Genomic DNA, 25,851 nt, shown 5'->3' with positions numbered 1-25,851 from the left:
AGGGATCTGAAACTACACTTTCCTAAAGAGAAATTGCCTGGAGCAGCTAAGATAACAATCTTAATCTATTGCAGTGAATTTCTATAACTCTTTCCTCAATGTAGTCACTTTCCAGTGCAAATTGAGATTGAATTATTATTGGTTCGACCCCTTGGTTTGAATGTCATCCAGCTCAAATCTAAGCACTATTCCACCTGTGTGGAAAGAAATACTCAATAGTTATTATCCACCTGGTAAGATATAGAGATGATCCCACCTAGTTTTACTTCAGAATATGAAGTTGTTCAGTGCTGTACTGTATTTGTAGAGCAGGTATTTTTGCCACAAGCTTGGACTACATTACAGAAATGTTGAAATAAATGACAGACATGGGAAAGAGTTACTTTCCCACCTTTCTACTTTTATTTATGATTTTTTAATTTACAAACACACCTCTATAAGTCAGTTACCCCAAAGCTGTCTTTATCTGAAATGAAGTCATGTTTCCCAATGTGTTTTAGGAAAAACAAGGAATTTTCAGCACCCTTATCTGAATAAATCCCATGTCCGCCTTTCTGTTTGGATAATTAAGGTCTGATTAAGGAAAAGAGTATTTCAAATAACAATGCAGAAGTATATTAACAGGTAGATAAAGGGAAAACTTCCCTGAGACACAATTTAGTCACCAAAGCTTTCCTTTAGCTCAATATAATATACAAAATGAGGGGCTGAGAGCAAGAGAAAAATACAATAGGGGCCTGATTCTCCTTTGCCCAGTACTTTGCATAGTCACTTACATGAGAGCAAAGTGGATGTAAAATGCTATTATTCTGAGTTGATAGTGTTTTACACCAGTATGCACTCAGTTTGCATTAGTGTAAATGACTACACAAGATGTAAGACAGTGAGCCTAGCGCTCACTAGCACAATCAAGCCCTAGCACTGTAAACTCAAAAGTGCTGTCTACATTTGGTTATAAGAGACTTAAATTCAAAGACATTTTTCAGCAGAAACAGACCAAAAAAAGCTTTTGTTTTCATTTACATTTTTCATGATGAAAAGTATCATTTCTCTCCCTGCTTTAGCGCTCACAGCTCCTCGGTAGCACATCTTACCTCCCTTGTCTTGGCCTCCTCACATCCCTTGTTAACCTTTCTCCTTGTAATTGCCTTTAGGTAAATTTTGGGCAGATGAACTGCCTGAGTATTCCTACTATGTACTATTACAAAAAAATACACACTATAGGGTTGCATCTGCTACTCATTGACATCAGTAGGAGCCTTTCCATTGATTTCAATAGGCGTTGGATCAGGCCACATAATAGAAGCATTTGTCCTTAAGGAGGCAAACAAAATATGGACACTGAACCAGCTCCACAGTAATCCCCCTACTTCATAGCACTGCCTTTGTATATGTGCCACTTCTTCCCACATATATGCACAAGCACTCTCACAAAATAATTTAAGCTCCTCTTGGTGCACATCTGTGACCTGCTGGTAATATACTGAGACATAGCATAAGACGGCTCAGCAGAATTCAATTTTAATTTTTTTATAATTTGGATGGATAATATTGATATTTATTTTTAAACATTGTAATTTTTTTTTTCAATTTATATTTTCACCATTGTGCAAAATTGCAGGAAATTGGGGCAGGGGTGTCAGACAACAGTTATTTAATTACCGTAGGCATTGAGATTCAAAAATTTAAAGCCTTATAATCGTTAAAACACAAATTGTCAACGTGACGTGTCAAAATATACAAAGGAAATATCCTTAAATCAAACTCTAACAGTTCTCAAGCAGCACTTTTCTTTCTTACATTGCTAAGCTATAAATTTGGATTATTACTAATGGAAATATTTTTTTCATCAGAGTGTGTGTTTACATCAAAACTTACTGACATTTACCAATAAAAATTGAATCTTTCCAAGTTTAAGTGTAAGACTCCCAATAACAAAGCTAAAGCTTTTATCATGGTACCCACACCTGAGATTTCATTCTGAATTTGAATATGGTTTTGGGGTGCTTTTGTGTGAGTAGCTGTAACATATTCATAAATTATAGCCAATTCTGCCTCCTTTTTTTACATATAAATAAACGGGGCAATATGAAAAATCATGTACAGTTAATGGACCCCTCCCTGGGAAAGAAAGAGCTGTTTTGATAGCTGTTAAGCACTCAGCAAAGTACAAACAGCCTGAAATTACTCAGCACAAGTGTCTCTGTAATGGTAGCATGTTGTGAAGATTCAGTGTTCCCGGGCCCCCATTTCCACTTGTATGTTATCCATGAAGTGAGAAGCCCTGTGGACTGCAATCTAAAAAGGAATACTAGCTTTCTTGGGACCTGCTAGAGGTTTAGTGCTTATGTTATCCATGATTCTCTGTTTTTCTGGGTTTGTACATTCATAAAAAGCAGTACATGTGCATAAGCAAAACAGGCTCTGCAAGGTCAGCTCTGACTCTGATTGGTACTAGTCTATAAGTGATACTGTATAAGAACCTACATAGGCAGGTAGATCCCAGGTGTATTTTATATTTAAATGTTTGGGATTTTTTTTAACTTGTATCCTGTGAAACATCTAAACAGATCCAGTGCTATATTGAAGGGGACTCTGGGGAGCCCCTTGTTAAAATTCTGTCAGCAAGCGCAAAGGAAGATTGGATTGATTTCTCTGTCTCTTACTGAGTTCCCAGTTCCTTACTCCTCTTATGCACTTCTGGAATTAAGGGCTTATCACAGGGCAAGGGTGAACATTTTTTGCAGGACTGCCTATTACAGTGTCAGGAGCAGATCTTAATGGAGTAAAGGTTCTGCAATGGGGAACATTAACACAGATTGAGAATGAGTCATAGATTCTCATGTATGGATTCTCATTCCAGCCTGTGTTATTCTGCACGTCTTTGGCTAGGGCAGTAAATACCTGTCCCGCATGTTTTTGTGTGTCAGGGGGGTAGGGTTACCAGCTTGTTACTCTGTGGCATCTTTGAGTGAGCAGGTTGCGTATTTCAGTACCTGCCCATATTTAGAAATAAACTAAAATGATGTGTGGGACTGAGCTGGAGAAAATTTTATCATCTCAACCCAGCATATCAAGAGAGGCTAAGCTTTACTGTAGCTTGAGGGAGCTGTGATAATCTGTTTAGGTCGGAAAAATCTTTGCTGAGATTTGAGGATATTGACCACTTCTCAGAAGACTAATGTGTGCACAGTATTTTTTCTGTCTATGAAACATGGTTTACATGTGCATGTTCTTCATACTCCACCATCAAAGAATTGGTTGCTCTCTCTTTTAAGGGGTATTTTACAAACTCCAGTTCTACCTTAAAAATATTGTTTTCTATGCACAGACATGGTTGAGAGGATTAGAATAGCCATCAGAGTTCACTTCAGAAAATGATACTATTACACCATGTTTCACTGTAAGCGATTGCTCAGCTGTCTTGCACATACCTAAAATGGATATAGAATCACTGATCTGCTTACAGGCTACAACTTGTTCCTAATATATCTCTACTGATTCCTGTAAAAGACAGATATATTTGGCTCATTGCATGGTTTACAAAGCTGGCAGAATATTCTCAAAGCTGAGAATCTGAGGGGCAGACACTGGAAAAAAAGGCATTTTGTGACTGTATGTCCAGACAAATGCAACAGCATAGAGCCCCATGCCACAGCTTTGGCTCGCTGCACAGTTTTTTGTTAATTAAAAATAAACTTGGGTGACAGAGCTGCAGAAAAGCCTTATGTAAAGAAGAAGCTACTCCAAAGAGTCACTGAGATGAAAGCAGGGGGAACCAAACCTAACTTGTGGGCCAATCCAGTCGTAATGCTGCTCAGCACTGCTCTGTGGGAGACCCAGATTCACTCCCAAGGCTGGAAAGGTTGCAGAAGCAACTGGGAAGATGATGATGCCCAGATCTATCAAAAGTGTCTTATGTAGCCAATTAGAAAATAATGCTGTTGACTATCTCTGCATGGAATCTTGTCCACTTTTTCCTTGGTCACAGACATGATCTGCTATCCATGATCCAGAGGGATGGGGCAAGAAGGAGGGCAAAGATTCATGTTCTCAAAGCTTTGAGAAAGACTATGTGAAAATGAGCATCCAATTGCTCGGCAGGCTACAACCAGTTATTGTTAATGCAGTGGAGAACAATGCTACATAAATATTGTTTTTTCCTGCATTATGTCGTTACTGACCTCAAAAAGACACAATATTAATGCTACAAAATTAATGCTCTCAGGCCTTGTAACAGAGTGGCTTGCTCCTAAAGGACTGGAGGGCTTTGGGCTAGCCAACCGTGATTACCAAAAGGGCACACCTCGGTTGGCTCATGTAATTTCTTATGAAGGGCAGCAGAGAAGGAGGAGGCTCAGGAAATAAAAAAGGCTTCTGCAAGGACGACCCTGATGCCAGGGCGGTTGGAGCCAAAGCAGAAATCTGTGGCTCTAGACCTGAGCGCAAGGCTTCAGCTAAGCAGGGTCTGGGAGTGGCCTGCAAAGACAGGAAAGGCCTCAGTCAAGAAGGTCTGGTAGTATGGTAAATTGGAGACTGTTGGGGACTGAGCAGGCTCTAGCAAAAATACCTAGGACGTGGGGTTTCACTACTGCAATTTAAAGTAGGAAAAGCCTGGGAGTGACCTGACAAAAGGTTAAAAATGATGGACTGTATTTTTGGACACTGAGTTTTACTTTGAAGCTTTATTTATGTGATTAAACTTGGACCCTCAAGAAGGGGTACTGAATGGACAAGAAAAGCCTTTGTTGAGTTTAAAAAGCCCTTGGAGGGAAAAATTGTTAGCAGGGCACCACAGAGGCTTCCCTGGCCACAGGGGATTGCATGGGAGACAACTGATCCCACTACATGGCTGATTAGCTTTTAACTTTGTCTGGTGTAAAATCAGGAGTGACCACTGAAATCAATTGATATACACCACTGTAAAACCAATATAAGTGAGATCAGATTCAGGTCAGTAATGTGTTAAGTAGAGGGGCTTTTTCCTTCAAATATCTGTTGATATTTTCTTTGGATATTCTTCAGCAGATCCTGCTCACTGGATTGACTATACGGGGCCAGGCTGATGGGACTGGCATTACATATATGAATATTTAGTGTCTGGGGAGGAGGATATAATCTCTCCCACTCGTGTTATTTCAAGAGGAGTATACAGCCTGCAAATAGTTCTGCTTCCTTGCTTCTGTAACCCTCAATAACAATACTTCCAGTGATGCACAGTAATAAAAATGTTGTCAAGGATCAGCCAGAATGCCTTGGTACCTTAGTAAGTCTCTGTGGATAAACTATAATCCCTACATTTCTCCTCTCTCTAAATCCATTGTGGTTTTTTAGGCATACCGTTGCTTTCTATTCCTATTTGTAGATGGTTTGATAAAGCTTTATAAACCCTTGTTAATACATATTGCCCTTGACATGCTAAAACTATTGTTCCTTTTGTTTGTTTGTTCTTTCTCTCTTCCCTAGGTCATAGCCAACACTGCTGCCAAGTTAGTATCAAATAGTGTGTACGTGTTATGCTGTATGTTTGGGGATTTGTTTTCTGGGGTAGCATGAGCCCATATGTTCTTGCTGTGTCTATTTGCAAGGTAAAAGCATTGAAAAAGACCAGATTGGCACAGCAGGCATCATACATGGCTACTATATCCAGAAGTGGTTCTAGTCTAACAATATTTCTGAAACTCTCCTGCTTGTTTAGAATTTCATGTTGATATCCTAACTTTGCAAATGTAACTTGGATTGGAACTTGCTCAGCTCTTGAAGAGCTTTTCAGATCTTTTTAATTCCCTGAAGTCATACATGCATTTCTTCTTAATTCTTCCAATAGTCTTCATCCCCCCTGGATTTTGTGGGCTTTGGCTAAAGGCTTTTTATTATATAATTACCGATGTATTTTTAGCTTCAGGAGATAGATACAAATCTTGAAGTCCAATTCCAGTCAAATTCCCATTGACTTCAACGTTTAGCTCTTGGGTTTTAAATATCTAAGACGTACATTTCTTCAGCGGGAATTCTGCCTGAATAAGGAGTTAGTATGTACTTGAGGATCTGACCCATCAGCTTTTAGGCAGGGAAATTCCCCCAACTCCCCTTCAACTTTGACCTTCAATTTTGAGGAGAGAGCAGAAAGATCCCTTCTGAATTCCTGCTTGACCTCTCTGGATTGAAAGTTGCTCTTGCCCATGCAACATTCTGGAAGTCCAGAAACTGATGGGAACTCAAGGTTGGGATAAATTCAGCAGCGAAGTAAATGATGAAGCAAGTTAAATGTCAAGTTTAACTGATAAGAGGATGGGTGGAAATGATAGAGTAGTTCAACTTGAATTGGCGTTTAGAGGGTGAGCAACATAAGTGTAATTTACACTGATTTGGCAGTGTGTGGTGCCCACATTAAGCCCTTAATGTAGCTAGGAACAAATGGATAAAACTTCCATTGAAGTCAGAGGAGCCTTTTCCCACTTACGCTTAGGACTGAATTTTTCCCTGGAGTTGTAGGGCCGATGTAGCAGAAATCAAAGTATGGGCTCTATTTTATCTTACACTCTTCTGTTACATTCCCGTCATACTTCCAGAGTTCTGCTACCAAGCTGTATAAATTTTGCACATCTGCTGAATGCCTGTCAGCATTATCTTTTGCAGAGATCCCAGATTTGTAGCTCTTAGTTTCTTGCTCCTGCTAGAATTGACTCCTCACCTGTGCCAAAGGGTCCTGCACTGAGCATCCTGTATTGACATTAACATTTCCTCCCCTCCCAACACGACATTGCAGTAGAAACTCTGCAGTTGAAAGAGACCTTTTCTAGTTCTTTCTATGGAAATGCCTATTGATTTCAATTGATGTTTTGCCTTGCGAAGGACTGTTAAGAGAGCAGTGAAATTGCTTCAATTCCCCATTCCAACACCGAAATCAGTAATTTTTGTGCGAGCCTAAGCATCCCTGAGACCTCTAGCCCTTTTTTGGATTGATTTGGACTATATTTTCATACAAATTGCAGCTTCAGTTTAGGTAAACTGATGCCTTCACTGAGTCTTCCTTCTCCTATTAATGGAAAAGAGGGAGAGCACTGAATTAATGATCTCCAGGGTCTATGAATTCCGAACTGCTCTCTGATGGCTTGATACATTGTGGGGATAAGAGAAGTCACCTCAATAACAAAACATGGGGATTTTCAGAAGCCAATAGTAGGCATAATGTGCAGTCTCTCTTTCTTTGAGAGTCATTCTACAAGATGGTATCAATAGACTAATGTTATCATGGTTATTAAACATGTTAATTAAGAGACATTTAAAATGGTGAAAATGTTCAAATAAATGCATGTTTTTTATTTGTACCGAATGCATAATGAAGCTTCTTAATTCCTTCAAAATGTCTATGCATGTATTGCAGGGCTGTGTTTGCAATAAGGTATGTGTGCATCTATATGCACCTGTCCCTGCTGCATGCTACTGTCAGTGCTCTTCTCAAATATTGCTGCAAAAATGCACAACTATCTCTCTCCTGTTGGCCTCAGTAAAGGCATCTCACCAAACAAAAGGCTGTTACAGGAGTTGGAATCCATTGCATGGGAGAGCAGATCACCTATGATAATCAGCGCAAGTCTCAAGTCAGTTGTCTGCTGGGAGTCTTCACAACTTGTGGGAAGAGTTTTTCACCCCCTTGATTTTCTTCTCTCTCCTTTAATGATTGAGGGGGCATCTTCTATTAACAAACACTCTAAAAGGCCCATACTGTGGCCCGATCCTTCTGACCTGCCATGAATATTGCAGATTCCTTTTCTTCATTGTTGCTCAGTAAACTGGAAGAGTTGCTGCTGAGCACTGTGAAGCAATCCCTACCATTCAGGAATGAGCATATAGTGTCTGAAACACCCCAAACACTTTATTTTCTTGGTGGGCTGAGGGAGGAGGTGGGGGTGACAGATGAGAATTTAACCCTGGTGTCCCATATGGTAGCCAAGAGCAGTTAATTAAATGACCGAAGATCCGATTTAAAACGTTACTTGGAAAAACGTAAGCTAAACTCTAGGAGTATAACACTGTCTACCAAGATGCTGAGAGTCATGGCCTAATGATCTAAGTTTAGGATTGACAGTGAGGAACCCTGGCATTCAAATCCTAGCTCTGACACTGATTCCCTCCATGATTTTGAGTGTGTCACCTAAACAGCCTGTGCCTCATTTTCCCTAATAAAAATCCTTACCCACATGGAGGTCACAATAGGCAACTATCTCAGGATAATGAGTACAATTGTCCTATCGACTGTGATGTAGACCGATTTAGGACTGACCTTGCAATAAATTTATCCTGTAGTGGTTACATATTTTGGTAACCTCCACATTTCCTCACAGAGGTGCTATAAGGATTAAATTGTTAATATCTGCAAAGGGCTGTGAAGATGAAAAGCATGAGTACTAAATAGCACCATGATGAATTATCCATATAGAAAAAAATGTAATTCTGCATAAGAGAGAAGCAGATGTTTATTTCAACTCATTAAACTTTCTAGTACCTTAGAAGATCTTTCTAAAAAGATTGAAGGAATACATGGGGAGCTCTTTGGGTGTAGACATAGATGTACCTACATATGTATATATAACAGCTATATTTGCCATAATTTTTGTTTTGTGGCTGCAACTGTCTCAAGTTTACAAAACTATCAGCCAACACAAAAACCTCATTCTATAGTCTATCCCCTGACCACTTTCCTTGTTAATGTTATCCCTTACACATTGTGTTCTTTCTCTCCAGCAGTCTGAACAGATGCTTTTCTGGTGAGATGTCTTAGGCACATGCACGCATTCCTCTGCTGCTGCTTTATTCTTTTTATAATTATCACCTGTTTGTCCTTATTTTCTTTTCTTTCTCCCTTTGTCTCTTCTCCAAACCTCACTCTCACATAACCCCAGCACTGAGTATGTGGAACGCTTCAACCCTAATGTCCTGAAGGACTCTGCCCTGTCTACACACAAACCCATTGAGGTGAAAGGCCCGGGTGGCAAGGCCACTATAATTCATGCCCAGTATAACACCCCGATCAGCATGTATTCCCAGGATGCTATCATGGATGCCATCGCAGGCCAGGCACAGGCCCAAGGTGGTGAACTTGCTGGGTAAGGTTTTTTCTTGTGTAAAATGGCACCTATCTGCATGATATATGAATCCTTCCTCTCATCCTTTTTCTCTCCTTGTTTGTTTGTTTGGATTTTGCAGGGGAAGGAGGAAGTATCTTTATGCACTGCACTGAAAAATACAGATCGGTGTTTTCTTTAAATATTTTGAGGTGGAATTACATCCTTTGAAAGATAAAAGGAGGAGGGGTGTTTAGAATAGAAAAATTCCTTTTTCAGTATTCTTCCTAGATTTGGAAACTCTGATGACTTGGAGAAATCCCACATGGTTATACAGAGAGGTTTTTGTCTGTAAAACTAAATGGTTCTCACTTGGTAGCAGAAGACATTCTGAGGTGAGGGATGAGCTGTAGTCATTAAAAAAAAAACCCAAAAAATCCTGCTACTAGCTATTTGCAAATATCCGCATTATTTCGGTGGCTTTTTCACGTCAGGCCAGATTCTGCCACAGTTACTCTCACTAGGTAAATGAGACTACTCACAGACTAAGGCACAGTTCAGTGAGAGTAATGGTGGTGGAATCAGGCCATTTTATATATGGTACTTGAAGCAAAAAAGAAAAGTTATTTTGACTCTCTCAATCTGTTCCATGGTTACCCTTGGTGAGAGATGCTTTGTCAGGTAAGGTAAGCCCCAGATTTGACCTATGAAAAAATTGTTAGAAATTACTGGGGGCGTATCTTGCCCTTAGCCTGTCCATTCATTTCCCTCTGATATGGTTGTGGGTTCCACACATGGAATGGGAACTAAATATACTGTACTTTTCAGCATTGAGAAACTGGAAAGTATGCAAACTTGATAGGGAAAGAAATTTTTTTAAGCCTCTAAGATGGTATTACAAAAATGGAGAGTAAAAATATTATTAGTAAGGAAATTGGCAGCACTTTTTTTAAGTTGATGTGCAAACTGTTAAATTAATCTCCGTGATTTGAATATTGCTCTCAGCTACTTGGGTGTAAATCCAGAGTAATTCCACTGACTTCAGCAAAGTTCTCCTGGTTTTACATTGGTATAAGTGACAGCAGATCATCGGTTTTGTTTAATTTTTTTATTATATCCATCATCAAACTCAGAGAAACAGGTTGCTGTTAAAGCATAAGGGCTAAGGTTACTCAAGTAAAATATTGCTATCAGAATGTTAATAAAGAGCAACTTAGTACGTTTCACCTGGAGAAAAGGTTTGTGGAGTTGGAAATATGGATAGGTATTGTCTTAATAATGGCTATTATAACAACCATACTTTCAGTCTAATAACTGCATTGATTACATAGCACAACAGGCAAGGAAAATGGAGGAGCATTTGTCATTGGTATAAAAAGAATGTAAGATGCATTTTTATTACTGGTTATTGTTTGATGTTTTTCAGAATGAAGCCCAATGTTATGTTATCCTGCTTTGGGATTTATATTTAATGACTGCTGTTTAATTGAAACCTCTAACTTAGGATAAACAGGAGTTTGCATATTTCACAGTTGAGAAGATATTTAAGCTAAAAATGATGTTTCCGCAATACTGTATGCATCACTAAAAATTAATAATTTCTCCCAACTGCTGATTTAAACCAGAGTTGGGTGATTATGACCCCTCTCTTTTGTTGTCTTGAGCAGACAGATAGAGGTTTGTGTATAAAGAAAGTGGTGAAGACAGACAAGATACTCTGTTGATCCAAATACATACTTTTCACTTTTTTCATGGGTATGGGAAGGAGAAATGTGTGCTGTACCTTTAACATAGTTGACATTGAGGGGATAACCAGTGAGCTTATTCAAAGTGCTAACATTTTTATGTATCTCTTTGTGCTCCCTTTTATTGATCATTTCTTTTCTTTTCTCTTTATTCAATCCTTTTCTTCACTAATTTCTGATACTAACATTACTTTGTTGTGCACATCCCAATGCTCCATAATGATGGATCCCGCACAATGCCTTTTGTTGGGTTTTGACCATATGACTCACAGTGAATCTCCATTGGCGTAAGTAGATCCATATTTCCATTTAGCTGAACACAATGAAAGAAGTACAGTGTATGTGTGTTCTTTTAAAAAGGTTCATTTCTTTCATATATATGGATTTTAGAGGCATTTTATTGTATTTGCAAAGTCATACAATACAAATCATATCTCTTTAAAACTGCCATTTAGACAGTCTCATAGTTATAAAGTTTCACTGTTGAGCATGTGAAGTCCTGGTAATTTCATAGACGGCTCTTAAATGAGATCTGTCAAATGCAGTTCAGAACAAAGAATTTGCCATATTGGATCAGACCATTAGTCCAATATGCCTCTCCTATATGAGGCCAGTCCCTGATGCTTCACAGAAAGGAGAGACTGACCCTTCCAGAAAATCCCAGATAAGATGAAAGAATTCCACTAAGTGCAGATGGACATGAGAATTCAATGTATTTTCTAATGGGAGGGGAAAAGTGTGTACTTATTTAAATATTCCTTAGTGTTAGAGAATTCTGACATGGGCAGGCTGAGTAATGATAAAGGGTCCAATGATGAACACTAGAGTAAAGGTAAATATAGCTGGAAAGGAAACAAAAGGAAATAAACATATCTAGATAAAAAGCCAGGAGTCAGCCCTTCTCTTGTTTTACATAAGACGTAGCACCAGTGAAGTCAGTGGAGCTATGCCAGTTGACATCAGCAGAAGCTTTGTTCCAATTTTTTTTCCATTTTGTATATTAAATTTTAAATTTGAGAAATTAAATAGTTACTGACATTTATTTTTATGTATCAGGCAGTTTTAGTGAACTGTTACTTTTTGGAAATACGCCCATGAAATAATCCTCCTCTGTTACCTCAAGTAGAAAGCTAATCTGGAAGCTACACTATATGAACTAGCATTGAAGCATTTCCTTCATCTTTGGAGAGTGATTTCTGAGGGCTTGTATACACAGCACGGCAAAGTGCTCTATGGGGGTGTGATTTATAAAGCATCCTAACATGTTGTGCTCTAACTGCGCTGTAGAGACCCTGCTGGCATACTCTAAAAGGTACGTAGTTTGTGTTAACATAGTCCTCTTTCTTTCCTATGTTAACACAAACTAGGTACCTTTTAAGTTACATCTACACTACAAGCTAGACATGATTATTCCCCTGCTTTCATGGACATATGAGCACTAGCTCACATCGGTTAGTGTAGCCATGGTAGCAGGGGCAGCAGCAGCAGAGGCACAGCTTAGCTATGCAGAGTACAAACCCACCTGAAACCAGTGGGTACACCCCCCCTGAATTTCCCCAACACCCTCCCCCAGTTTTGTGAACTAGTTATATACAGTATTGCCAATTTAGTGATTGTTTGGAAATTTGAATTGAAATTGAAACATTAATACACACTTTTAAAGCATATAAAGTGTATGATAAAATACATGTATCTGAAAAAGTATAATTGATTGAAAAGTATGAACATAGACTAGCTTCCTTATACAGATGTTGTTTTTTATGACAATGTCATAGTGCGTTCATTTCAGTGATCTTGGCCAATTTAATAATTTCAAATTATGATTTGTAAGCAAATTCTAAATGAGCTCTCCCTGACAACTAGTGATGAGCTTGGGGGAAAGGCTGCAGGACCAGATTGTATTTACAATCACACCTACTATATCTAGGTATCCAGCAAACAGAGCTGTGTTGCCCAACTGATAGACTTTGGCTGGGGTTGGGTTAAAAATCACTTGAATGTGTGTGTGGGAGGGGGGGGGATGAAATGTTGCTATTCTTATTGTATGAGTAAAGGGCAGTAGAACTGTACTTAGCCTGTGCAGATTGAGGGCATCAAGAGAGAGGGTGGGGACAGGTGTTTTGCTTGATGGTCTGCCTGAGTCACAAGTACTATTTGACCTGCTCCTCTCCACTGTTTAAAGACAGAGCTGATTAGGCTCCATGGATAGTCTTTTGTTTTGTTAAGTGATCACTGCAGCTGAAATCACTGATAATCAGGTCTAAGTGCATAGACCTGCTGTGGGACAGTGTTTATGTGGAAGAGATGGCCCAGTCTGCACTAGCAGCGAGGTTCCCCCACTGAGAGCTCAGCTGAAATCACTGAGAGCTGGGCGGAACCTCAAGAGCCCAACTCGCAGAGGTCACAGTGGCAGGTGGCAGCAGAAGGTGACAGCACAGGGCCATGGCAACAGAGCAAAGGAGTGAACGGTGGCACAATGAACAACAGTGGCCAGAGCGAACAGTGAGCAGCTGGAGGAATGAGCAAGGTGCCTTCTCGCCCTCCCCTCCCCGGGAGGTGAACTCATGTGAAAGCACCTCTGAACTCTGAGTCTCCGCTGACCAAGGACAAAACCGGTGAGTGTTAACAAGGCTGTTAAGAATGCTGGAGACACAACACAGTTCATGCGAACAAACATGGCTGTAGCATCATACTTTCTATTTAAGCAAGAGATACCACACACTACAAACTAGAGGCAAATGTTAAGTGCATTGTCACTTGTTCATCCTGAAGTTGAACACTGGTTCCGAACAAGACCAGCAAATGCTCACTGTCTTTCTGCAAGAAACTCAACTGACTGGCTAGAAGCATGTGGTGCAACAGTGAAAGACTCAACAGTTGAAAAAGTGAAGAACTCTCTCACCACATTCAAAACATTTGCATATATGGCTGATGAATGCACCTTAATAGATTAGTCTCGTTATAGTTGGTATGGCAACACCCATTTTTTCACGTTCTCTGTGTATATATATCTTCCTACTGTATTTTCCACTGCATGTATCGGATGAAGTGGGTTTTAGCTCACGAAAGCTTATGCCCAAATACATTTGTTAGTCTCTAAGGTGCCATAAGTACTCCTCGTTCTTTTTGGAAAATATAGAAGATACTCTGGGACTGAAGTTCAAATTAGTCCAACCTGGGAAAACCCGCCGGCTTTCTCATGAGTGATCCTTGACTGTTGTCTTAAGCCGTTGTCTTAACCGTTATCACTGGCTTTGCAAAGTATCTACCAAGATGGGATGGATCTAAGTAGTGAGGCTGGTGGATTACTTTTGCTACTATGTTCAGAGAAGACTATTGCCATTCTCTCTCTTGTAAGTCTACTGTTGAAACCACTTGGGTCATTAAAGAATGCCATCCAGGCATCTGCTATAACAATAGTAGATCTTTGTCCAGCAAGAGAAGCTACATTTGGATCAATCAGAGAGCTATCCGTTGAAAAAGTACTGGAAGAAGCAAAGACTTCAGTCCAGAAGTTGACTAATGAAGGCATTTATATTGAATCCTTAAGTGAAGAGGACAAGAAATGTTTGTTAAGACAACTGAAAAAATACACAGACTTGATTCTTAAAAATCCACAGCAGCGACTTCTAGATTCTACTTAACCTCTACATAACTTTTACAGATTCCTGTCCTATAAAACACTGACAGTTGAGTGGAGTGAGGCATTACCAGCAATGGGGCTGCCATGTGCTCAGGACAGAATAGAGAATTTGAACACAGAGTGGAATATCATACGATGAATGAATGAAGATTTGACTTCAACTTCTTTTTTATCATCACTAGAGGCTCGACCCTATCTTTGTGCTATGTTTCCTGGGATGAAAGAAGTAGGTATACATCTCTTGCTACTCCAAGTCACAACAGCTACAGTTGAGCATTCTTTTTCATCATTGAATAGAATTTTGTGTTCTGAAAGAAGTCGCCTTCTGCCTGATCATGTGAATGAACTAATGAGCATATCAATTGAAGGAATGGAAGTACCGGACACATGAGAAGCCACCAAAGATGAACACATTGCATTCAAGAAGTTCATTAATAAAGTTGTGCAAAATTATAACAGGAAAACAAGAAGGATGTAGATGTAGTGCTTCATAGAAGGCTTGAGTAGCTAACTTTAATTTGTGTGATGATTTTAAAACATGAGTTAAATCTAATAAAATGGTCATGAAACATTTTTCAGGTTTTACTATGGTGCCATACAGCCCACCTTCACCCTCACGGTCTCACCCTTCATCGGCCCTGATCCCCCATAAATTCGAAACCCCCCCCCCCAAATTTCAATTCCTAGGGAAAACACTGAGTGGGTACATACTCTGTGTGGCTAAGCTATGCGTCCACTGCCATTACCTGCACTACCACAGCTACATTGCTGTTTATACTTGTGCTAGCTCTATGATACAGAGTGCGAGTATGTGTACACTATGTATTGTAATGTATTCTAGACATATCATATTGTAGATGTAGCCTTAGGGTATGTCTGTGCTGCAATTAGACACCTGTGGCTGGCCCGTACCAGCTGACTCGGGCTAAGGGGCTGTTTAATTGTGGTGTAGATGTTTGGCTGCAGCCCGAGCTCTGGGACCCTCCCACCGTGATGGTCCTAGATCTCTGGCTCCAACCTGAGTCCGAACGTCTACACCGCAATTAAACAGCCCTGCGAGCCCAAGTCATTTGGCACAGGCCAGCTGTGGGTTTTTAATTGCAGTGTAGACATACCGTTAGCGCACTCCATCAAGGTCTACTCGGGGCAGTTAGGTCCTTTACAAATTACACCCCTGTAGAGTGCTTTGCCATGCGGTGTAGACAAGCCTTCAGTCTAATATTAATCTGGATCAGAGTAGTGCTTCTATCCTTTGAGTTCTCAGACTCGGCTCTTTAAATATGCTTTGCTCAGGGCTGCAGCCTGTTGGCACAGCTTTCTTTTTGTGAACTTCCTAACTTCTTACTTAGTGAATGTTAGATTCTCCCCAGTAGGTTATATGCTATGCTTTAAATTTAGGCATTAAAGCAAACCTTCTACTCTTTTCTCTGATCAGATCATCTCAAAAGTAAAGGCCTGGCCAGTGATTGGATTATATTCATTTGATCATATCATTGGCTTGATCCTTCAGGGTGCTGCTTGTGCCTTCTGCGATATGCTGACTATTCTGAACTCCAGCTTACTACAGTGGAGTTGAGGCTATTCATCACCTTGCTTGTTCAAGCCTGAAATAAGCATTTTGCTGCTAAATATGAAAATAACTGTATAAGCGGTATTCTAACAGTTAGCCAAATTCTCCTTTAGTCCTCCTTTAGATTCAGTTCTCTGCAGAGAATTTGGCCCCATGTATGTAAAAGAGTAAGAAGATGCAGACTTCAGATCTCAAGAGTGTAGGTTCAGCTTGAGAAATAATATAATAGGCGATTTCTGCTATGTGAAGTCTTGAAGCATTGTGTAAGCTTGTGTAGAAATGAATAATAATAAAAATATAAACTCAGTGTCTGGGGCCAATTTCTGATATAATCATTTCAGTCAATGGTGTTAAAGCTGGGGTAAGTAAGATCAGCATCAGGCCCATGTTGTTTGATGTAAGAAAACCATTCAAACATACCGAATCAATTTATTTATACTGGAATTATTCAAACCCTCATGCCAGGACATCAAGGTAGGAGAGTGAGAATGCCCTGTCTGTGTGCCCTTTTCCCATCATTCCTGTCATTGTATTATAACTCAGAATATACCAAGAACCAAGAGTTGGTGCCCATAAGATCTCGTACTCGTGTTTCATGTACATTTCAGTCAAACCTCTTTTACAAGTCATTAAAGATTTTTGTCCAAATTCACTCCAGATGTAAGTGTAATTTCAGTGACTTCAGCAGAGTTGCACCCAGCTAAGACCGGCACTTGAAATTAACCCTTTGAGTGTGTAAACTGAATTAAGCAACAATAACAGACTCTAGATTTTCTTTATAATGAACAAAAATGGATGGCTATTTTACAATTCCTTATAAGTCTTTGATAATTTCTGTAATTGCTTTTGTTACTAATTGGAATCAAAATGCCATCCATTCAGTATTTATATGGATCAAATACCCTTCTTCATAGAAATTCAACTGTATTTTTACATCAAGGCCCAAATCCTGAAGCCCTTACTTAACTTTTACTCAACCTTTTGTTACCTGAGTAAGAACTGACTTCAATATATGGTCCACTTGTTGAGCCATAGCTTATAATGAATAGAAAGTCACAGACACTTTACTCCTTATTCAAAGAGGTTTGATTGTCTATAGATCTTATTTTGGTGCAAATTAATTTTGCTGTGAGTGCATGACCCACCTAATGATGTGAACAAAGGTATAATTTTCTATTCAATCATAGCAAAATGCCCTAAATTATTTGGGCAGATTTTTTTGTGTGCACACACACGCTAGGAAAACAAACTTTAAAATGAAGAAAGGGCATAGTAGTAACTGATAAGTCTTTTTTTTTATTATTTCCATTATCAAGTTTTCTGAAAGAGTCAGGTGCCTCATCTAAGCTTTTGGAAAGACCATAACCAGCCACAGTGTTGCTCTGGATTATACACTGCCATTCCTACTGGCTCAAACAAAGATAAAGGCTTGTTGCATTAAAGTCATAATTGGAAATGTTCCGATATGTTTTGCTCAACTAGATAACCTAGTTTGACTTAGAGTGAGGCACTTCATTCAGTGAGGGAAGGTTAATTCACCAGAATCCATTTCCTGTCTTTATTGTCTGCCATAAAGATATTAATATACCCTGATACATATTGCTATTCTGAAATCTCAGACCCAATCTCTACTGCTGCACAGCCACATCTGAGCTATTGGGCATTTTTATATTTATAGTTTTAATCAATTTTTTGTTGTTGTTGTAAATCCATCATAATACTAGAACAAAGCAGTGTAAGTAGGGGATTTAGCAAAATGAACCTGGCTATCTGTCCATGACCCAAATGCTAGTACTGCCACAGTAACACATAGCTGATAGTTGAAGTCAGCAGTACCAGCCATGAACTGGGTTTTATTATCCAGTATCCATCATTCTGCAGCTGTGAAATTTGCAATCAAACAGAGCATTGTTTTAAGCTCCAGCAGGATCAAAATGTAAGTCGGGATATAAAGTTAATCATCTGTTAGCCAGTAATAGGCAGCCAGTCATCCATTACAGTAAAAAAGCAAAAGATGCTGCTTACTCAGTAGAAAAATGAACTTATAAAGTGTAGTTGGAAACATGAAAATGTTACCACCTAACTGGAAACCTTTACTAAATCATTTGCTGTGAGGAATACAATGTTATTTATATTTTTTATTTTCATGCTTCTCTTGGAGAGTAGTTTGAGGGGTGAGACATGGCAATTGAATGACTATAATGTAGGCTTCATTTCTTTCCTTTCTATTCACATTACAAAATTTCTTCATTAGCCCTTATACTAAGGCTGTTTCTGATATAAGGCTTGATTCACTAGTGCCTCAGTGGAAGGTGTAATTTATACCTCCCTGCATTAGCAAGGCCTACTGTTCCACATGGAAAATTCAGTTAAAGGAGGCTGATGCTGTCCCTCCCCTATCTTCCCTCAGGGTCTGCAGGGGGATGGGGATGAGGGAAGGATGCAGCTTTAGTTTACAGTTGGAGCCACACAGGAACTCTGCTGGTGGAGACTACAGAGGGGATGCTCAGAATCAGTGCTACCTTTGCAAGATGAGCTAGTCCCCCAATGTTCCCACACCTGTCAGCACTTAGATACCATGGTGATGGGTACTATAGAAAGACAGAAGGTAGACACCGAAAGTGAGGTTATAGCTTTCTGTTCTTGCACTCTTCCAACTGGACAGACGTTCCAGCTCACCTCTGGGCATTGTGGCAGGGTTTATCCTGGTTGAAGCCATTTTATGGGTATAATCTAATTTATGGTCCAACAGTGAAAAATTAGTCCATTATGTTAAGAATGTTTCCCTTTTGTGTAAGAAGTGCAAAAGAATAGGAAATGTAAGCTTAGTGTACTGCTTCCTAGCATTCTGTCAGATCCTCAGGAAAGATGGAAGGTAGCATATCCTGGGGAAGGGGGGGAGGGAGGAAGGAACAGCTGCAAATACCCCCTTTAGAGGTGGGTCCATAGGGGATCATATACATTATAGTGCTCTTTCAAACTGGCTTATATAGGGAATAGGGATCCATGGCATATTTAAATACAGTGTTTCCAAGTCCCTTGTCAGGGTGGTTAAGCACTGGAATAAATTGCCTAGGGAGGTTGTGGAATCTCCATCACTGGAGATTTTTAAGAGCAGGTTAGATAAACACCTCTCAGGGATGGTCTAGATAATACTTATTCCTGCCACGAGTGCAGGGGACTGGACTAGATGACCTCTCGAGGTTCCTTCCAGTCCTACGATTCTGTAATTCTATTCTGACATGAAACACACACATCCCCATGCTATTTGCAGATACAAATCCATTGATATGGTTTATATTATGCTATGCTGAGAGCGCCAGTAATTGGCAATGCTTTTTCCTGTGGCAAATTATACTATTGTCTGCACAGTGCCATACTAGTTACTTTGGCTTTTCCCTGACTCCTCTCACATTGTCAAACCACACCCCCATTTTTGCTTTTTGTGGGTCTTCTCTAGAGAATTGTATCTTGCCAAGTAGGAAGTTTGGGCAACTGCCTAGGCTTTAGAGGAAGGTTTTATAACAGGTGGCTGCTCTGATTCCTTGCTCTTTATAGCAGGGAGCTCATTGGACAATATGACCCTTAATTTTTAAAATAGCTTTTCTCAATTTTCATGACATCGAGCATGCCACTTTCAAAGCTCTGTAAGGCATGGATCATACAGTTACAATGTAAATCACTCACTTCAGAAATAATCTTGTATTTAGAGGAGTCCTGGAGCCAAGGTATGACATGACTGCACACATCACCATCAATGTATGTATCTGCAGCTCTATTAATATTAAATTTAACTGCACACTATGCAAAAGTTATTTTGATGAGAAAAAAAACTATTAAATGACCATGTCTACTTCCAACTTGCATCATAAATCAAATTAGAGGTTAACTCAATTGGTGCTTTAGGGTGTCTTATGAACTTTTGTAGTTTGGGCTCTAGGTATGCAAAACTGAATGGTTCTTCCTATACAGTCTGTGCAAGGTCATCAGAGGGATCATAAACATTAGGTATAGTTTAATAATGAAGGTTTGAAATATGAAATAACTAGAGAAGTGTCTGAGCCTCAAGTTTGAATCCAGATTTTCTAATGTTCTGAAGTGTTTGGATTCAGCGTTTTGGTACCAGCCTACCCCTGGAAAGAATTAAAAAATCTGCACTAAATTAACTTTTTATAATCAAAATATATTTTCTCCTTTTCAGTGTAACCATAAAATGGTCCATTTCCACAACTGCAAGAATATACTCTAGGGTCAGTTAATTAGTTCCACAACATGAGGCACTAACTATGCACAATTATAGGGGTAACAATACTCAATTAGTCCAGTAATCTTGACTTGCTGACCATCCTTTATTGATTTATATTGATTTATTACTACCACAATCTTGTGGCTGTGTTGGCTTAGGGGTCATGGACAGACTGGCAAACATATTGGTTTGAATAATAATAATATGGAATGTTAAAGACAAAGTGAACTGAAATGTTCTCGATTCACATGTTTTTGATCTACTGTAATTTGTTTATTTCTTAGGCAAATGGGTATTTTCAAAAACAATATTTTTGGTTTTTGTTGTTGGTTGTTTTGGAGTAGAAACTGCAACATGAAGTGGGATGTGCTGTTTTATAATGAGCCCTTTTCTGCATTTCAGTAGCCTTCCTGTTAAAGATCCCCACATAGATAGTGCCTCTCCAGTGTATCAGGCTGTGCTTAAAACTCAGAACAAGTCTGAGGATGAGCTTGACGACTGGACTCGCCGTTCTGCCAATCTGCAGTCCAAGTCTTTCCGCATTCTCGCCCAGATGACAGGAACGGAGTACAGTAAGTCAAGCAATGAAGCCCCAAATTTGTTTTTAGATTAATTTTATTTTTCTTTCCTCTTTTATACACTAGCTGTTGAGTCTCAAAGATGACTCACTTCCTTCAGTAAACCTCCCCAATGTGGGCTAAACTTACAAAGCTCTGAATCTAGTTAATCAGCCACGAGTACTATTCTTTTATTGTGGTGAGTGCTAATAATAATCATTAACTAAACAAGATCCTATAAATTCCACTGAAGCCAGAGTTGCTCTTGCTCACTTTATATCTCTGTATGACCTAATTGTGGAAAGCTGCCATGCTTATCCCCTTAGATTGTATTTTCTTTTATGCTTTTCTGGTAACCTGGGGTTGGATTGTGGGCCTCATCTAGTAGGTTTTTTTAATGGAAACATTTTCACTTCTGCAGTGCAAGACCCGGATGAAGAAGCCCTGAGGAGATCAAGGTAGGCAACTAGCAGCAGGCATTATGGCCTTCTCCTTACTGATAACCAATACCTAATGCTCTAAAATGGCATTAATATAAAAATACAAAACTAGATTTTTTTCTTAAATATTCTAACACATTTACTCAACAATCACTAAAATGAAAATGCTGTTGGCTTAGAAATCTGCAAGAAGTGCTTGATTGAAAAGGTAACAATGTGACCGTTAGGTGTAATACAGTACAAAATCCTGGAATGAGTACTCAATCTTGTAAGCTCTTTGCACATGGAATTCCCATTGACTTCAGTGGGAGTGCTGTTTGTGCTGGGCTGATAGGATCAGACCCTATGTGACTGCATTCAATTCTGTAACTGGATGAAAATATATGATGTTGTGGTAGTGTTGAAATTTAATGAGCAATTTATTTGGATGATCCTGTGATTGGCACTTGATTCAGCTGACATGATATAGTAATGTAGTTGTTTCCAATTATAGACATGGAATAATCATCACTTGAATATATTTTATGTGAAACAGAAAAAAATGATTTTTTTTTAGATAATACACAGTATGAGGATACAGGACTGCTTTTGCTACTGGAGAAAAGTACATATCCATTTTCAAATGTTCTGCCAGTAAGGATTTTACACATTCCTAGGCTCATAAACTGTAAGGCTATTACGAACAGTTATGATCATCTAGTCTGACTTCTGCATAAACACAAGCCATAGATTTTACCCAGAGATTTCTACATCTAGTTCAGCAACTTGTGATTGAACTAGAGTGTATGGGGTCCTAGCCTGATGTATTCTATTTACATATTCCACATCCCTATCTTGCCAAAAATATTTTAAACAGCTTGTTTAGTTTGTGATCTGTCTGGTATTTTGCCCACTCAATATTTAAATTGTGTTATTATGAAATGGATTATATGCAAGGTTTTGGACTGTTGATCCTTCTGCACCTAGTAATGTAGGGTTACAAATGATGAGTCGATGAGCAAAACACGTACCTTTTAACTTACAATATGAAAATACAAATCCAAGGGATATATTTTCAACTGGATGTATTTCCCATCCAGGTTCCACAACAGTTCATTGAAAGTTGCATAGCTGGATGCCTCCATATCAGTTTGAGACTGTGCCACCCTTGCACTAAATTCTGTCCTCCAATATGCCAACACAATTCCTGTTGATCTCATTATAAGTCTCGATTCAGCAAGTGTGTACTGAAGTCCTGTTAACTTCAATGGAACTTAATATAAATCCTGCAGTATCCAAACAAACACTATGTACAGGAAGGACCTTCACTAGAACTAAATTCTGTCTGCTAATGCAAGGGCTTGGCTCCCTTGCATCTGTTTGTGGGCAGAATGTAGACCGTCGTGAGCTTTAGCTGTGGTCCATAAATAGAAGATGCATATAGAAAGGCCTGGGTGTTGAAAAAAACCACTTGGAATTGGATAGATTTTTAAAAGAATAATTGGTTAATAACACATAAGTCTCTGCACCAGGGATCGGCAACCTTTGGCACGCGACTCGCCAGGGTAAGCACCCTGGTGGGCCGGGCCGGTTTGTTTACCTGCCGCATCCGCAGGTTTGGCCGATCGTGGCTCCCACTGGCCGCGGTTCACTGTCCCAGGCCAATGGGGGCGGCGGGAAGCAGCAGCCAGCACATCCCTCGGCCCACGCCGCTTCCCACAACCCCCATTGGCCTGGAACAGTGAACCACATGTTTTGGAAGGCATGGAAGGAGGGAGTGACATATTTACAGCATGCTCCCCTCTTCTTCTGCCCTCTTACCCAATACAGCAGAAACCCCTCCACAGGGTCCTAGTTACGAAAGGTCAGAGGTATAAACGGGTGCGCATTATGGTAAGCTCCACCCCCAGGCTCCCAACAGCATAAATTACTGTAGACAGACCCTGCAGCATTGTACATTGCTACTCTTTCATGGTTTGAAATCCACAGTGGGGGTTTCTGGGGCAGCCAAAGGCGAAGGGATCCCCTGGAAGTACAAATACTGCAGGAGTCTTTGCAGTTCTTTAGCGATCCATTGGTTTGAGCTGTATATCAGACTGTCAGATGCCATCCCTGATGGAAAAGTTTCATGTACACATAAGTTAAAATGTCAGAATTCTCATGTAATGGAGAATTTTGGTCGAAAGTCATGCCTGCCAAGAGTGCTCTCTTCTCTCTCGTGCTTTTCCTCTCTTCTCTGTGTATCAGCTTTGTTCAGTGTGAACAATAATAAGGGTTGAGTCAAACTTAGTGGTAGCTCCATGTCTACTTTTTCTTTTAGACATTTTCAAAGAAGGAAAACACAAGTAACTTTCCTATATTATTAATGCAAGTGTTCACCCCTAGACTTGGTGCCTATTGTCACAGATACTGGCATGTACTCTGAACAGAGCCCATAATGTGCAGGAATTTTCAGATGGCAATATGCCTGTTTCTCTTTATATTAATGAGTGTGTTTTATGACTCTTTTGTTCAAGTTATACTGGCAGCCACACAGGCACATGTGGCAGTGGATGAAAGGCACTTTGAGGTACTTTTGATGTAAGATTACCATTTGTTATGAAACCTTTCCTTTGCATTGGGATTGTTATGAATGTTTTGTTGAAAATTTGATAAGTAATTTGTCTATCGCCAGTAAAACAGACATCTCTTGAATTAATACCCTTCCGTATGTGGAGATGGAGGGATATAACTTCAAAAAAATGAGGGATTTCTTAAACTTCATGATTCCTATTAAATCCAGTTGAAGCTGCACAGCTACTACCCTGCACATTGCTTTGAAAAAATACCTCTCAAAGTTGCAGCATCACAGCTAGGGGTATTCTGAATAATTTTATTTTTATAAGCATAAAGTGGCAGTTGAGAAATCATACATCAACAGAGTCCCTTAGAAGTGTTATTTGTATCATATTATGCTGTTAGAAACTGAAGAATTAAAAAAGTTAAAGTACTTGTCACCATTTACTCTGTGGGGGTTTTTTGTTTGTGCTTTGTAAAGCTTGGAGAGTGAAACTAGCCTGGTCTGTTTATTTTCTTTTTCTCTAATCAGTTTCACTCTCTGGCTCTCCTGCATTAATACAATGGTTTTGTGTTTGGATACCAGCCATTCAGGAGAAATGAACATGTCTGCTTTGAAACAAACACATGCACAAATCATGTGAACATTTTAATTTCCAATAGGTTTTGTAAAGTTCTCTTCTCTGCTCCACCCCCCTCCCTTTGTTTATATTTTTAACTTAAAAAACCTGGGGCCTAAACCAGAGGACAGTATCCAGAAAAGATCCAACCCTGAAAGAAGTAGAACACCACCTGTGAGGTGCTGAGTGCCCTTCTCTCCTATTGAAGTTGATGGGAGTTGAGAATGCTTAGATATTGGAAGGAAGTGATCAGCACTACACAGATTCTGCCTCTGTGTTGTTCTGTTTTTAACTCAAATGACTGGAGATACTTATTTAAATACCAACATTTGCAGGATTTCAGGTTCTCGTTGCTTAATCTCTAACAAAAGCAAAAAAGCTATGAGGAAACATTGCTCAAATTTGCAGCCGATGGTCCTTATAAGAAAAGATATAGGCTGACCTAGATATTATAGGATAGGAAATGTTTGCATTGATTTTGTCTTGTACAATGTTGACTTTCACTTCCTGCTCAGCTGGAAAAAATACTGAGAGTCTGCTGGCAGGAAAACAGTAGAATTATGCTGAGAATTTCTAGCAAAAGCAGCCCTGTCAAACAAAACCAAAACCAAGGAATACAAATTTGTGTTACATTACAGCTCAAAAATACAAATCTAAAAAGCTTTCCAAAATTTCTCTGGAAAAGGATCACCCAGCCTAGTTTGCCTTTATTTTGGGAGGTAACATAAATCCAAATAAATTGCCATTGCCCTAGTTATAAAGTAGGGGAGTAGTGGCCACATTCCCTAACCCCTTTCTTTCTCCCTTCTTTCTCTCTCTCTGTCTTTTTCTTTCTCTCTCTCTTTCTCCATGCCACAGGGAAAGGTTTGAAACGGAACGTAACAGCCCACGCTTTGCCAAATTGCGCAACTGGCATCACGGCCTATCGGCGCAAATCCTTAATGTTAAAAGTTAAAAACCCATGTGTAACAAAATAAATGTGCAAGATATAAAATTACACTAAAGAATTAACTGCTTTCCTGAGTTAGAACCTGGGGGTATCATATATATACATACACAGTAAAGACATAAGATAGGGGGTTTTCTCTGAGTGCCTGCCTTTATTGTTTTCTGTTGCTAGCCTGATATTTCTCCACTCTCACAAAAAAAAAAAAAAAAAAGAACAAAAAAAACCCAAACCTACAAATGATCTTCAATGTAAAGTGGATTTCTTTTTGCCTTCTGATAAAATATAATTTTAAAGTATTGATGGGGGAAAGATGTAGCCATTGTACTTTATTTAAATACAAAGAGCAACAAGAGAAATGATTGTCAGATTTTCTTGGGGGTTGAGGGGAGATATACCTTTCCAGAGAGTGTGACTGCTGTAAGAAAGTCAAATTGGAGCTAGATAGTTGGGAAGAAAAACTTACTAAGCCTAGCTGAAA

At 39.4% G+C, this 25,851-nt stretch overlaps 1 protein-coding gene across 1 annotated transcript in view; it reads left to right on the top strand.

Moving 5' to 3' along the window:
• Positions 1-25,851, top strand: part of LOC112113530 (LIM domain-binding protein 3) — a gene marked incomplete at its 5' end in the record, with an annotated part of 78,856 nt that overhangs the window by 10,439 nt on the left and 42,566 nt on the right. Inside the window, 5 exons of the mRNA XM_026651090.1 lie at positions 5,467-5,489; positions 8,907-9,110; positions 11,086-11,100; positions 20,675-20,844; positions 21,251-21,287. Of these exons, the coding sequence (XP_026506875.1) occupies positions 5,467-5,489; positions 8,907-9,110; positions 11,086-11,100; positions 20,675-20,844; positions 21,251-21,287 (449 nt within the window). The remainder of the gene's footprint in view (positions 1-5,466; positions 5,490-8,906; positions 9,111-11,085; positions 11,101-20,674; positions 20,845-21,250; positions 21,288-25,851) is intronic.

The sequence above is a fragment of the Terrapene carolina genome, unplaced genomic scaffold (assembly GCF_002925995.2).
Source record: "Terrapene carolina triunguis isolate 2854851 unplaced genomic scaffold, T_m_triunguis-2.0 Scaffold95, whole genome shotgun sequence".
In the NCBI taxonomy this organism is placed as follows: Eukaryota; Metazoa; Chordata; order Testudines; family Emydidae; genus Terrapene; species Terrapene triunguis.
The sequence above is the reverse complement of the archived record's forward strand: the minus strand, read 5'-3'. Positions and strand labels throughout refer to the sequence as shown.